The sequence below is a fragment of the Leucopleurus acutus genome (assembly GCF_964270905.1).
Source record: "Leucopleurus acutus genome assembly, chromosome: 3".
NCBI lineage: Eukaryota > Metazoa > Chordata > Mammalia > Artiodactyla > Delphinidae > Leucopleurus > Leucopleurus acutus.
In genome coordinates this window covers 15850133-15864710 of record NC_139145.1, presented here as the reverse complement: position 1 = coordinate 15864710, position 14578 = coordinate 15850133, and the positions used below count along the sequence as shown (strand labels likewise).

General features: G+C 56.0%; 1 protein-coding gene across 1 annotated transcript in view; it reads left to right on the top strand.

Moving 5' to 3' along the window:
- The window catches only part of OBSCN (obscurin, cytoskeletal calmodulin and titin-interacting RhoGEF), a gene marked incomplete at its 5' end in the record, with an annotated part of 121631 nt that overhangs the window by 30455 nt on the left and 76598 nt on the right, over positions 1-14578 (top strand). Inside the window, 13 exons of the mRNA XM_082834991.1 lie at positions 104-370; positions 462-728; positions 836-1102; positions 2137-2409; positions 3128-3394; positions 3603-3869; positions 5424-5696; positions 6127-6393; positions 7358-7624; positions 7737-8000; positions 8324-8587; positions 10997-11260; positions 12365-12628. Coding sequence (XP_082691117.1) covers positions 104-370; positions 462-728; positions 836-1102; positions 2137-2409; positions 3128-3394; positions 3603-3869; positions 5424-5696; positions 6127-6393; positions 7358-7624; positions 7737-8000; positions 8324-8587; positions 10997-11260; positions 12365-12628 — 3471 coding nt within the window. The remainder of the gene's footprint in view (positions 1-103; positions 371-461; positions 729-835; positions 1103-2136; positions 2410-3127; positions 3395-3602; positions 3870-5423; positions 5697-6126; positions 6394-7357; positions 7625-7736; positions 8001-8323; positions 8588-10996; positions 11261-12364; positions 12629-14578) is intronic.

Here is a 14578-nt window from a genome sequence, read left to right as displayed (position 1 = left end):
GCGGGTTGGCTGCAGATGGAGAGCGGGCAGGGCAGGGGCAGGTGTTATGGCCTTGTGGTCTGGCCCACTTTACGCAGTGCTTCCCTCTTTCCTTCCGCCACAGACATTCCCATGGTGCTCACGCGGCCACTAGAGCCCAAGGTGGGGCGCGAGCTGCAGTCGGTAGTCCTGTCCTGTGACTTCAAGCCATCCCCCAAGACCGTGCAGTGGTACAAGGAGGAGACACCCCTGGTGCCATCTGACAAGTTCAAGATGAGGCTGGAGGGCCACATGGCAGAGCTGTGCGTCCTGCGGCTCAGCCCCGCGGATGCTGGTGTCTACCGCTGCCAGGCCGGCAGTGCCCAGAGCAGCGCTGAGGTTACTGTGGAAGGTACAGAGCGAGGGGGCACAGGGCCACCAGAGGGTCTCGAGGGGAGGCGGTGATGGCGGTCGTGCTGAGCTGCTTGGTGTGCTCCTGGCAGTGCGGGAGGTGACGGTGACGCAGCCGCTGCAGGACTTGGAGGTCACGGAGGAGGGCTGTGCCTGCTTCTCCTGCGAGCTGTCCCACGAGGACGAGGAGGTGGAGTGGTCGCTCAATGGGACGCCACTGTATAACGACAGCTTACACGAGATTACCCATGAGGGCCGCCGCCACACGCTGGTGCTGAAGCAGGTCCAACGGGCTGACACGGGCACCGTATGCGCCTCCTCGCCCAAGGTTATGGCCTCGGCCCACCTGGAGGTCAAAGGTGAGGTGTCCTTGTGGGGTCTCTGGGGACCCCTGGGATGTGCACCTGGCACCCCGAGGGCCAGAGGTGGCAGCTCGTCCCCTCAGTCGCCCACACCTTCCCTGCAGGGAAGCCGGTGGTGTTCCTGAAGGCGCTGGACGACGTGTCCGTGGAGGAGTGGGGCACGCTGGCCTTGCGGTGCGAGGTCTCTGACCACCAGGCTCGTGTGGTGTGGCGAAAGGATGGCATGGAGTTGGGCCCCAGTGACAAGTATGAATTCCTGTACACAGCGGGCACTCGGGGACTCACGGTGCACAACCTGAGCAGGGACGATGCTGGCCTGTACACCTGCGACGTGGGCACCGATGAGACCCGTGCCCATGTCAGCGTGCACGGTGCGTGCTGCGGCGGCTTCAGTTGGCGGGGCCAGGGCACTGGGGGCGTGGCTCTGGGCATGGGGGTGCCTCCGCCTGGGGGGCCCACCCAACCCTCCGAGACCAGGGGCTGCTCTGCTGAGCCTGGAGAGGTCAGGGCAGGCTCCTAGGAGGCCCAGGTGCAGGCAGGTGGACCAGGGATGATGGGCAACAGAGCAAAGCTTGGGAGACTAGACTGGCTCTGCTTGATAGAGTCCCAAGGTGTAAAGGGTTCTACAGAGGCTGGAAACATTCACTCTGCACCAGGGGATGTGTACGGGCAGGCACAGGGGCCACAGAGGGGCGGTCAGGAGCGCCTCCTGGAGTGGGCGGGTGGGAGAGCCCCAGATGTCAGGCAGGGGGTGCCCCAGTAGGGCTCCCAGGCCGTGGCACAGCCTGGCGAAGGTGGCTGTGGGCAGGCCACAGGCTTTTCACATGCTCCTGCCAATCTGGGCCTGGTTCCCCAACTATAGGGTGGGTGCCTGACGTCCTGGGTGCGTCACTGTCCTGGCTCCACTCCCGTAGTCCTGCTCTCTCTTGTGTGCATGGCAGGCCTGCTGCCCTGTGATCCCGTGGCTGGTCCCTGATGGTCTGGCCAGTGTTTGATGAGACAGGAAAGGGACAGGAAAGGGAGGGCGGTGTGGTGAGTTTGTCCTAGAGCTGGATTGCCTGTTCATTTTGGGTGCCTGTTCTTCTTCTGGAGCATAGAAGCTGGTGACACCTGTGTGCGGCGCTTATTCTCTCCACATTGTTCCATAGCAAATGTGAAGGCAGCCGCCCTGGTCATAACGCGTAGCTATCAGCCATCCAGACACCAAGGTGTGGACAGCTGGAGGCCAAGCGGACATTTGCTGAGAGGGGCAGCAGGCCCTCTGGGAGTGGGGTTGGGGACGGTGGGCTGGTCTCGTCCCTCCTGGAGTGTGGACTGGGGCTGCTACAGGCTTGACGGTGCCTGTCTCGAGGGGCAGGCTTCCGTGGGCCTGGCTGGCGTGACGGCTGTCTCCTCTGGCCCACAGACCTGCACGTGGGCATCACCAAGAGGCTGAAGACAGTGGAGGTGACGGAGGGCGAGAGCTGCAGCTTTGAGTGCGTCCTGTCCCATGAGAACACTAGCGATGTTGCTGTGTGGATGGTTGGTGGGAAAGCGGTGGGCAGCTCTGGCCGCTTCCGGGCCACACGCCAGGGCCGCAAGTATACGCTGGCCGTCCGAGATGCTCTGCTAAGTGACGCCGGGGAGGTGGTCTTCTCTGTGCGGGGCCTCACCTCCAAGGCCTCGCTCATCATCAGAGGTGGGTGATGGCGGCAGTGGGAACCGACTGGCCAGGGCAGGTTGGGGGTCTGTCTCTAGGGGCTGGTTTGGGAGCTGCTGAGCCTGGGCCCTCCCCAGGCAGCCTGGAGCAGGGGCCTTGGGCTTGGAAGCCAGAAGGGGGTGCCTCTGGGGACTGTCTCCCCAGCCCCTGGTTGGCACCTGAAGGCATCTGTCAGAGTACTGGGGGCTTCTGGTCATCCAGGGGGCTTACCTTCTAGGATGAGGTTCTGGAGCCTTGGGGCAGAAGCAGGGTTTCTGATCTTCAGTCCGTGATTCGACTGCTGTGGTAGCTCCCAGGGTGCATGACTCGTGAAGCCAGTGAAGTTGCCATTGGCATTTCTGAGCTCCTACTTCCAGCATGAGTACTTGGCGCCAGTGGGTAAAGCTCAGCCCGTAGTCAGCACTGGCCCATGGCCATGCTTTGAGTCACAGGACTCTGAACAGTGCTGAGAACATAAGATTCTGTGGTCTAATCTTTCTCCCTCCCGGGGTCCTTCCCTGGTATTCCAGGGCTCTGAGGCCCCTGGGTCTGAGGTTCCAAGTTGGAAGTTTTAGAGCTGTAGATTCTGTGGTCCCAACCTTCAGAGCCTGAAGGTTCCTGAATGCCTGCCTTGCCCTCACCCCAGGCATGGCTAGGGCTGTGGCCGTGGGTAGAGCTGCGGCCATGCTTCTTGGGCCACCATCTCTGTTCTTTTCAGAGAGGCCAGTTGACATTACGAAGCCACTGGAAGACCAGCGGGCCATGCTGGGTGAGGATGTGGTGCTGAGGTGTGAGCTGTCACGGGAGGGGACTCCAGTGCGCTGGCTGAAGGATGGGAAAGCCATTCGTAAGAGTCGGAAGTATGAGCTTCTCATCGAAGGCACTCGAGCCATGCTGGTCATCCATGCAGCCTCACTCAAAGATTCTGGCGAGTACACGTGTGAGACGGAGTCTTCCAAAAGCACAGCCAGCCTCCGAGTGGAAGGTAACCCCCATGAGAGACCCTGGGACAGCCCCTGTGGCTTCTCTTTCCAGGCAGGAATGGAGGGGCGCCCAGCAGGGAAGGGGCTTGCTCAGGTCCCTGAGGTTCTGTGGGTGGGCCAGGAGAACCACCTGTGATGGGAGTGATTTCCTGTCCTGAGGGCCTACATGGGGTCTGCACAGGCCTCTCCCTCCCATCCATTCTCCCACAGAAAAGCCAAACCGGTTCACGGAGGAGCTGGCTGACCTGCAGGTAGAGGAGAAGGGCACAGCTGTGTTTGCCTGCAAGACGGAGCGCCCCGCGGCCTCAGTGACCTGGCGCAAGGGCCTCACAGAGCTGCAAACCTCGGAGAAGCATGCTCCCAGCCAGGAGGGCCTGGCCTTGAGGCTCACCATCAGCGCCCTGGAGAAGGCGGACAGTGACACTTACACCTGTGACATTGGCCAGGCCCAGTCCCAGGCTCGGCTCCTGGTGAAAGGTTAGGCCCGGTCACCGTGCTGTTGCTCTCATTTGCACACTATATTTCAAGGCCCATGGTGTGCTCAGGTGTAAGCTTTGTTTCAAGTAGACTTGGAGATGGGAAGAGATCAGAACTCTGCCTGGCCCTAGACAAACCCAGCCTTGGTTTCCCCATCTCCAAGGGGAGTTGTCCTGGGTGGTCCTGTCTCTGGCGCTCCCAGCTGGGCCTTGTGTAAATGAGTCAGCAGCCCTCATTTATTTGTGCCTCCATTTGCTGGATGAATGTTGCTGGAACCCTTCCAGCGTGTGCCCCTGCATGAGCTCTGCATGTACTTACATGCAGAGGTACCGCCTCTGCTCCTGTGGAAGGAGACTTGCTCGGGGAAATTTTCAGGTTGGAGCAGCAGTTTTCACCTGGCAGGCAGGGTGAGGGTTATCACTCTCCCACTTCACAGATAGGGAGACTGGGCCTCTACTCGGGGTTGTTGGCTGGTTCAGGGTTGTAGGACAAGTAGGCATCAGGGCAGGGTTGAGCCCAGCCCTCCAGATCCCAGGGCCGGTGTCCAGGGTGAAGTCAGGTGGAGGTCCTTCCTGGGGGGGTCTCTCCACAGAAAAAAAAAACCCAAAAGAATAAGAAAGAAGCCTCACTCTTGATTTCTTTCTGTTTTTTCGGTGAAATACAGTGAATCCACTGAGCTCAGTGAAAACATTTTGGTAGTGCAGTAGAAGCACCGCTATCTAATGAAGTATTGGGTTGGCCAAAAAGTTCGTTCAGGTTTTTCCGTAAGATGCTACGAAAAACCCGAACGAACTTTTTGGCCAACCCAGTAGATGTTCATACTTTAAAAAAGTCAGAGTGTCCTATGATAACAACATATGGTCTTTAAAAACATTTAAAACACACAGACTTGTACCAGTCTAATAGTGTCAGCCAGAGCCTTTGCTTTGTGTATCAGTTCACGAATCAGAATTCCGTATCTCTTTTTGTGTACATCGCCCTCCTAATGTGCTCTCTATGCTTTCTGGTGTGCAATAGCTTCAAGACACCTGTGAATGCAGAAGGAATCTGGCGGCCAATCTATCTCTATATTTATAACTTCTTCCTAAGGTTTCACCATACCTAAGACAAGAGCAAAACTTTTTTTTCTAGCGATTCACGTTGTCAGTCCTCCAATGCATTCAATTTAAATGTTATCGTAGCCATGCATCTTTTCTCACACTCGTTTCTTCTGTTAATACAAAATTTAATTGCGTTAAGGGATTTCTGTGACAGGCATAACTGGCCTAGACAGGTTAGGGAGCACAGCTTAATGGAGGGGCCCTTACAGTGGGTCACCTTGTGTGCTCTGCAGAAGGACCCCAGAGGTGGATTGGGGCTCACTGATGGATCTAAAACAAATACTTTTGGACAGTTCAGCTCGGATCCACTTACCGTTTTATGTTTTGTCATTCGGAGCCCGTTAGAGTCATTTGCTCGATCTCTGTCGTGAGCCCACCCCAGGTCTTGGGAGCACCCTGTTTCCCTTGGCAGCTGGCCAGAGGGTCACTGACATGCCCGTTTGTGTCCCTGCAGACCAGAAAGTGCTCATCACGGAGGACGTGAAGGACTTGGAGGTGCAGGAGGGCTCCTCGGCCACCTTCTGCTGCCGTATCTCCCCTGCCGACTACAAGCCCGTCCACTGGTTCTTGGACAAAACCCCACTGTCTGCCAACAAACTCAGTGAGATCAAGGTCCAGCCAGGTGGCTACCATGTGCTTACCCTGCGGCAGCTGGCCCTCAAGGACTCAGGCACCATCCATTTTGAGGCAGGCGACCAGCGGACCTCAGCTGCCTTGCAGGTCATAGGTAGGCTGCATGTGCCCAGTGCCGTCGTGGGGGCCAGTCTGTGTGACTAAGCATGCAACCTCAAGACAGTGGCTTGGCCACACGCTGGGTGAGGCCCTGGGGCTTACAGAGAAGGCACCATGGACTTCCCATGGGCTGGGGCCTTGGATCCCAGGGAGCGGGGCTTGGGAGGCTGAGTGGCACTATTTCAAGATGCGTTGTTGCACATGGTATGCAGAGGTGAGCTCAAGGTCAGTGTAGAGGCTGGGCCCACCCCTCTGGTATGTGGAGCCACACAGAGCCTGTCCTGTTCCCCCAGCAGTCCTGTCTGCAGCCCAGACTGAGGGGGACAGGTGGGCACTGACCAGGAGTGTTGCCTGGTCTGCAGTGAGACCTGGGGCTTTTCCTGCAGGAGCCCACAAGTGTCATATGCATCCCTCTCTGTCTTCAGAGAAGCCAGGTGTTTTCTCCCGGGAGCTCACAGATGCCACAGTCATGGAGGGGGAAGATCTGACCCTGGTCTGTGAGACTGCTGCTTTAGACAACCCTGTGTGCTGGACCAAGGACGGGAAGGCCCTGCGGCCGTCGGCCCGGTGCCGTCTGAGCTATGAGGGCCGCCGAGCCCAACTGGTCATCACTGACACCACCCTTCAGGACGGTGGGCGCTACAAGTGTGAGGCTGGCGGTGCCTGGAGCAGCTCCATTGTCAGGGTCCATGGTGAGCCCCTGGAGGGGGTGCTGGGCAGCCTCCAGCCGCACTCTGGGCACCCCTGTTTCTTGTCTTGCTAACGGCAAGGGGGACTCCAGGACTCTATCTGACCCTGTCTATCTCTGCCCTCTGTGTGTGTGTGTGGGGGGGGTGCTGTTCTGAGGCTCCTTCTGTCCACCTGTATCTTTCCAGCAGTTCACCCATCTCACTCTGCTCTCTACTGCCCATCTCTGGGTCTCTGATGGTCCTGATAGCATCCCTCACCCTCTCTCGGTCTTCTGACCAGCAATCTCTTTTTTACTTCATTCCCAACTTTGTTTTGTGTTCTGACGTCACCGTGTCTCCCTTCTCCTGGCTTGGCTCATCTCCATCTGTCTCAGTCAGCTCGGGTTCTGGGTAACAAATACCACAGACTGAGTAGCATAAAAAAAACGTGTCTCCCGGTTTATTGTCTCCCAGTTCTGGAGACTAGAAGTCTGAGATCAAGGTGTTGGCAGGCCTGGCTTCTCCTGAGGCCTTTCTCCTTGGCGTGTAGATAGCTGTCTTCTCCCTGTGTCTTCACAGTCATCCCTCTGTGTGTGTCTGTGTCCTAATCTCCTTTTCTTGTAAGGACACCAATACTGTGGGATTAAGACCCACCCTAGTGACGTAATTTAACCTCAGTCTTCTCTTTAAAGACCCCCATCTCCAAATACGGCCCCATTCTGGGTCCTGAGGGTTAGGGCTCCAACAGATGAATTTGGGGGACACAATGTAGCCCATAACACTCCACCCTTCTCTGTTTCCTGCTGTTTGGCTCACCCTCCTGGAGAGGCAGAGGTCTTGAGGTCACCGTCACTAGCCCCCAGTGTAGACAGTGAGGTGGGCCTGCCTGCACCCTGCAGCTGCTGCTCTCAGCCATGCTTGACCACAGGGGAGACCCCTGTAGGAGGCAGCGGGGTGAGGGCTGAGCTGAGCTCATGCCTGTCCACAGCTCAGCCAGTGCGGTTCGAAGAGGGGCTGAAGGACATGGAGGTACTGGAGGGTGGTGCTGCCACACTACACTGCATGCTGTCATCGGTGGCCATGCCCGTGGAGTGGCGTCGTGGAGATGAGGTTGTGCAGCCTGGAGGCAAGTACAGCCTGCGGCAGGAGGGTACCATGCTGGAACTGCTCATCCGGGACCTGCGGCCTCAGGACAGCGGGCAGTACTCCTGCTGCTTCAGGGACCAGATAACATCGGCCAGGCTCACCGTACAGGGTAAGTATACTTACTAACTCTGCCCATGTGACCCTATGTGGTTCCATACAGCCCCTTTCATCCTTTGTGGGGGGATGAAGATGATGTCTGTGTCCATCGGACCTTGTTGCAGCCCTACCTGCTGAGTTCATAGGAAGACTGAGAAGCAAGGAGGCCACGGAGGGGACCACGGCCACGCTGCACTGTGAGCTGAGCAAGGCAGCCCCTGTGGAGTGGAGGAAGGGACCTGAGACCCTCAGAGCTGGAGACAGAGTGAGCCTGAGGCAGGATGGAGCCGTGTGTGAGCTGGAGATCCGTGGCCTGACCGTGGAGGATGCTGGGGAGTACTCGTGTGTGTGCGGGCAGGAGAAGACATCAGCCACGCTCACCGTCAGGGGTAAAGACCACATGTGACCACATGGACTGGCATTTGGTGGCTGCCCATCACCTCTCTGCTCTCAGTTTCCTTTTCTACTCTGCTGTCTCACTGTCCTTTTCCTTCCATAATTCTTTCTTTGTCCCTGTCATGTTCCCTGTCTGCTGTGTGGCACATGTACAGGTTGGACCTTTAAATGTCACAGTCCACCGTGTGTACTGGGCACACCCATCAGGTGGTCCATGTCCAGTTAGGTTTTGTATCTTCTATGAGCTATCCACGTCCTGTTTCTTCTGCGTGTTCAGAGAGCGTGATAGTGTTTGTGTGTTTCTGACCATCTCCAGGCCTGCCTGCCAAGTTCACAAAGTGTCTGAGGAAGGAAGAGGCCATGGAAGGGGCCACGGCCATGCTGCGCTGTGAGCTGAGCAAGGCAGCCCCTGTGGAGTGGAGGAAGGGGCCCGAGACCCTCAGAGCTGGAGACAGAGTGAGCCTGAGGCAGGACGGAGCCGTGTGTGAGCTGGAGATCCGTGACCTGGTTGTGGCAGATGCCGGGGAGTACTTGTGCGTGTGCGGGCAGGAGAGAACAGCGGCCAGGCTGACTGTCAGGGGTAAAGACTGTGTGTGGCCACATGGAGCAGTGGCTTCGTGTCTGAGGGCTTGATCACGTCCTTGAGCTCTGCCCTGTCTGTGTACAGTCTTTCGCTTCTGTGTGCATCTCCTGCATTCCTGCAGCACGAGTCTCCCAGCACCTGCTTCTGTGAGGCTCGTCTCAGATAAAGAGCAGAGAATACGGTCCTCCCTCCTCTCAGGGGCTCATGCCTGAGGGAGAGAAGGAGGGCACCCACACAGTATAAGAGTGGAAGTATGGTCCTCTTGAGGGGGCATGCCAAGAGAGAAGCTAGGAAGTCGATCAAAGCGTGGCCCTCGAGGGTGGGATGTCAAACGGGGTGTCAAGAGGTGGAAGCTGGGACATGCATGCTGGGCCATGGGAGAGCCATGATGGGAGGTCCTAGGTTCTGTTGTCCAGCTCCTGGTGGTTAGGAGAGGTGAGGCTGGGTGTAGGGATAGGGTGGAGGTGAAGTGGGTATGGACAGTGCTTGACTGTGGAAGGAGAGGAAGGAGGGGCAGGAAGAGCTGCACAGAGGCGCAGAGCCAGAGTCAGGAAGGGCAGGTGGACACCCGTGCTGGCGTTGGGGTTCCTGTCTGGCATCTGTGGCAGGTAAGCTGGCTCTAGGCAACTGCCACAGAAGGGGGTCCATCAGGCGTGGCGTGGTGACCTGTGGCTGGGACATGGGATGAGAGGTCACAGTTTGAGGGTGGGGCACAGTCAGCTAGAGCAGGAGGGCTGGCCCATGTGTTTAGGGGCCAGTAGAGCCACTTCCTTTGTGGGGTGGAAGACGGCCAGCTGGGTGGATATCCTTGAAGTGGGGTAGTGGGAGTCCCCTTGCATCAGAGCAGCCCACTGTGGGCATTTTGCCTGGTGTCCCCTCGGGGCCCCCCTTCCAACGGGTGCTTGTGTGGCCAGCATGGTGTCTGTGGCCCATTCCTTGTCTGCAAGCTCCAGAGTCCATCAGTCTATGTGTCCGTCTGACCTTCCCCAGGCCTGACCAGCCAATTCAAAAAAGTTATGAAGCGTGAGCAGGCTATGGGAGGAGCCATGTCCACATTCGTGCTGTGTTGTGAGCTGAGTAAGGCAGCCCCATGCAGTGGTGGAAGGGGCCTGAGACCCTCAGAGATGAGGACTCAGGACGGGGCTTTGCTGTGGTGTGGCTCGGTCAGCTCCCTGTGCTGGGGGTCCAGGTCCTCAGGGGCCTGCCCTAGTGAGGGCCTAGGCACTTCCTGTGGGGGTAGCAGATGGGACAGAGGATGAGGCCACCCACCATGTCCTAAGAGGGTCCTGTGAGCAACATTGATGAAGGGGCCCGGGGGCATCTCAGCGCAGAAGGAAGGACAGCTCTGTAGGTGCACAGGGGCCTCACATCCTGGGCCCTGTTGGGCCATGCTCACAAGACAAGGTGGACCCTGAAGAGGGTTCTGGAGGCTGGGCAGGGCCGTCATGTGCACAGATACGCGGATCTTTGGGGAGAGGCCAGGCCACCATGCCACCTTGAACTTCATGAATGGAGTGCAGCGTCTCCAGCGCAGAGACACTGGGCACTCACGCTGTTCAGACCCACCAGGAGACCACAGGGGATGTGGGCCTGGAGGCCTATCTCACGGTCAAGAGCAACTTGCACTGCACGAGGCACCACCAGTGGCCAAGGAGCGGAGGACCCAAGCTGACCAGCTGCAAGCAGCCCAAGAGAGCTGCTTTTAAGAGTATGCAGGTCCCAAGGACACCTACTCCAGGACGACAGGCCAGGAGGAGGGTGGCTTTGGCTTCCCTTATAGCTGTGGTGTTCCTAGCTCTGTCAGTCCTGTTCAGGCCCAGTCATGCCGGGGCTCTGGCCCCAGCAGCAGCAGGAGTTAACAAGGCGGGAGTGCTGGTGCAAACTCGTGGGAAAGTTTAGGTAGCTCTCTTTGTGTCTCCGTCCCCAGATATATCCCTCAAGATCATAAAATTGCTAAGAAATGAGGCCTGGAGGGGGCCACAGCCATGGTGTGGTGTAAGCTGGGCAGCCTGGCATGTAGAGTGGGGGAAGGGGTCTGGGCCCTTGAATCTGGCATCAGATACACTCTGAGGCAGGATGGGCCATGGAAGATGCTGAGAGGACATCCCTTCTGAATACTGTCCCTTTCCATCCATCCTGTGGGCACTGTGGCCATTTCTATGTGTCTGTCCATGTCATGACGTCCTCACTGAGGATTCCATTTCCTTGCTGGTTTGTATCTAGATGGGCTCAGCCTAGTCTGTCCTCTGCCCCCATGCACTGCCACCTACCCATGTGTCTGTGGGTCCAAGCTTTTGTTCCTTATTTGCTCCAAAGTGTGAGTGTTTTATTGTCAAGTGTCCACATCCTGATCTCCCGAAATTCTCCAGAGTCTGATGTTTTCTGTGTCACTCTGACCCTGCCCAGCCCTGCCCACCAAATTCACAAAGGGTCTGAGGAAGGAGGAGGCCACAGAAGGGACCACGGCCACACTGCGCTGCGAGCTGAGCAAGACGGCCCCCGTGGAGTGGAGGAAGGGGCCCGAGATCCTCAGAGCCGGGGACAGAGTGAGCCTGAAGCAGGACGGGGCCGTGTGTGAGCTGGAGATCCGTGGCCTGGCTGTGGCGGACACTGGGGAGTACTCGTGTGTGTGCGGGCAGGAGAGGACCTCAGCCACGCTCACTGTCAGGGGTAAAGACCACGTGAGGCCAAATGGACTTGTTTCCATGTCACCACCTCCCCTGTTGGATCCTGTGGCTTTCTGTATCTTTTCAACTGGATTCCCCCAGCTGTCTCATGGCTCCTGCTTCCCTGTCCAGTAGATGTCATGTCCAGTGCTTTGTGTTCTCTGTTCCCTCTGGGGCATTTGCCTCCATCACCATTTGTGCATTTGTCCACTTGTTCATACTGTGCTCTTTTGCAGTTTGTGTGTTTTTTGTGGTGTCCTGGACACAGAGTCGCCTGAGAGAGTCTGATGTTCTCAGTGACTTCTTAGCTTTCCTCAGCCCTGCCTGCCAAGTTCACAAAGGGTCTGAGGAATGAAGAGGCCACAGAAGGGACCATGGACATACTGTGCTGTGAGCTGAGCAAGATGGTCCCTGTGGATTGGAGGAAGGGCCCCGAGACCCTCTGAGATGGAAATAGAGGGAGCCTGAGGCAGGGTGGGGCCGTGTGGGAGCTGGAGATCATGGCTATGATGGATGCTGGGGAGTACTTGTGCATATGCGGGCAGGAGAGGACCTTGGCCATGCCCACTGTCAGGGGTAAAGACCACGTGTGATCAAGCAGAGCCATATTTTGACGTTCAGTTATTGACTTCATTGCATCCATCTGCATTCATTCCACGTTCTCTCCCTGTCTCGGTGCCACCTTTTTTCCATAAGGCGGTGGAATCCCTTCCACCTTCCTGGGCTGTTGTGTGAACCAGAAGAAACCAGCAATTAAGCCACTTCCCACCCCTCGTGTCACCACTGGTACTGTCCTGTTGTCCTGTTGGAGTCTGTGTCTTTTCCTCCATCCTGTCACATTCTGCCCCCAAACTTCTCCAGAGAATCCGATGGTCTCCATGTCATTCTGACCCTTCTCAGCCCTGCCTGCTAGGTTAATACAAAGTATTAGGCCTGAGGAGTCCACAGAAGGGGCTGGGCTGAGGGAAGCCACCAACCACAGTGTGTCCTCAGCACACCCAGCACATGGCCCATGTGTGCTTGGGTTTTGTGCTTCCTCTGTGTTGTTCGCATCCTGCCTTTTGTGTGTGCTCACAGAGTGTGATTGTGTGTGTGTCTTTCTGACCAGCCCTGCCTGCCAAGTTCATAAAGGGTCTGAAGAATGAAGAAGCCATGGAAGGGGCTACAGCCACCCTGTGCTGTGAGCTGAGCAAGGCGGCCCCTGTGGAGTGGAGGAAGGGGCCCGAGACCCTCAAACCTGGAGACAGAGTGAGCCTGAAGCAGGATGGGGCCAAGTGTGAGCTGCAGATACATGGCCTGGTTGTGGCGGACTCCGGGGAGTACTCGTGTGTGTGCGGGCAGGAGAGGACTTCTGCCACACTGGCCATCAGGGGTAAAGACTGCATGTGGCCACCTGAATGACTTCTCTCTGCCACCTGTTCTGTGCTCTCCCAACGTCACTGTCGTCTTAGGGTTACAATCACCGTCTGTCTGATCCATCTCACAAAACGCACTGGCCAGCCCTGTCTAGACCTTGCGGGTACAGACCCAAGGGGCAGGTGGTGTGAGGACACCCCCAGGGAGGCATCATGGTCCAGGAGAGCTGCTCTGGGCCACTGGCACGTGGCTGGGGCTGTGGGTATGCATGGGGTCTCGACCTCAGGTGTGGAGTGGAGTCATTCATGTTAGTGACGGATGTGCACAGAAAGACTGAGGTGCAGCATTGAGGGGCTCAGGGAGCAGGTGGCCAGACAGGCCAGGCCCTCCTGTGTGTGGTAACAGCATTTGATTGACCTTGGAGATTGTGTGGAGGCTCTGAAGAGCTCTGTCTCAGAAAGCTTGGGCTGTATAACAAATACCACATATAGGTGACTTAACAGCACACATTTATCGTTTCACAGTCCTGGAGGCCGGAAGTCCAAGACCAAGGTGTCTGCAGGGTTGGTTTCTTTTGAGGCTTCTCTGCTTGGCTTGTAGACAGCTGTATTCTCCCTTTGTCCTCACCTGGGCATCCCCTGTGTGTTCCTGTGCTCTAATCTCCTCTTCTTATAAGGACACTTATAAGTCAGATTGAATTAGTACCCCCCCCCCCCGCCCGTGACCCCATTCTATCCTTAATTACCTCTAAAAAGACCTTATTTCCAAATAAATTCACATTCTGAGTTCTTGGGGGTTAAGGCTTCAACATATGAATTTGAGGGGAGACATGATTCTGTCATCTTGTCCCCCAAAATGCATGTTCTTTTCACATGCAGAGTACATTTACCTCATCCCCCAAACCCAAAAGTTTTAACCCATTCCAGTGTCAAGCTAAGTCAAAAATCTAATCTAAATCTCATCTAAATCAAGTATGTATGAGACTAGAGTTACGATTCATCCTGAGGCAAAATTCCTCTCCAGCTCTGAACCTGTGAAATCAGACAAGTTATACGTTTCCAAAACACTTCAGTGGAACAGGCATGGGATAGATATTCCCATTGCAAAAGAGAGAAATAGGAAAGAAGAAAGAGGCCACTGGTTTCACAGAAACCCAGCATCTAGTAGGACAGATTCTGTTAGATTTTAAGGCTGGAGAATGATCCTCTGGCTCAATGCTCTGTCTCTGGGCCCACCAGAGTGGTGACCTCACCCCCTTGGCCCTGGACAGAGGTGGCGTGGCCCTCTGGGACCATGGATGCAGTGGCATCCCTGCTGACCTCTGAATTGCCATTGGGGTTATTCTTCCCAACTTTGAAGGATAGCACATGTTCCCAGCTGGATAGCTGTATTGGCCCATCCTATAGAAATCCCAGCTTCCATCATTTTGTCCCTTCCGTATCTGATTAAGTCATGGCTGGCAGGGTTTCTGCTGATATAAAATTCTCAAAAGCCTTGTTGGTCTTCTTTACAATTCACAGGAGTCCAAGCTTTCAGACAAGAGCCTTCCACACAGCCTTCCTGGATAATTCCATCTCTAGTCCTGACTTTGCTGAGGTGGCTGATTGGATCCAGGACTCACACTCATAATCTCTTTACTGAATGATTTTCCAGCCACACCCTTGGTATTCTCTCTAGAACAGGCATTCTCATTTTTTTGCAATTTCAGTGGGCTGGAAAATTTCTAAATCCTCAACTTTTGGTTTCCGTTTGCTTAAATACTTCCTTCTTTGACATAACTTAGTTTTCTCTCACATTTTACCATAAGTAACAAGGAGCAATCAGTCTGTGTCTTCAATGCTTGGCTTACGAGTCACCTCAGCTAAATATCCAATTTCACTTGTAAGTTCTACCTTCCACAAAACTCTGGGACACGTTTCAGCCAAATTCTTTGCTGCTTATTAAAGGATTGCCTTTCTTCCAGTTT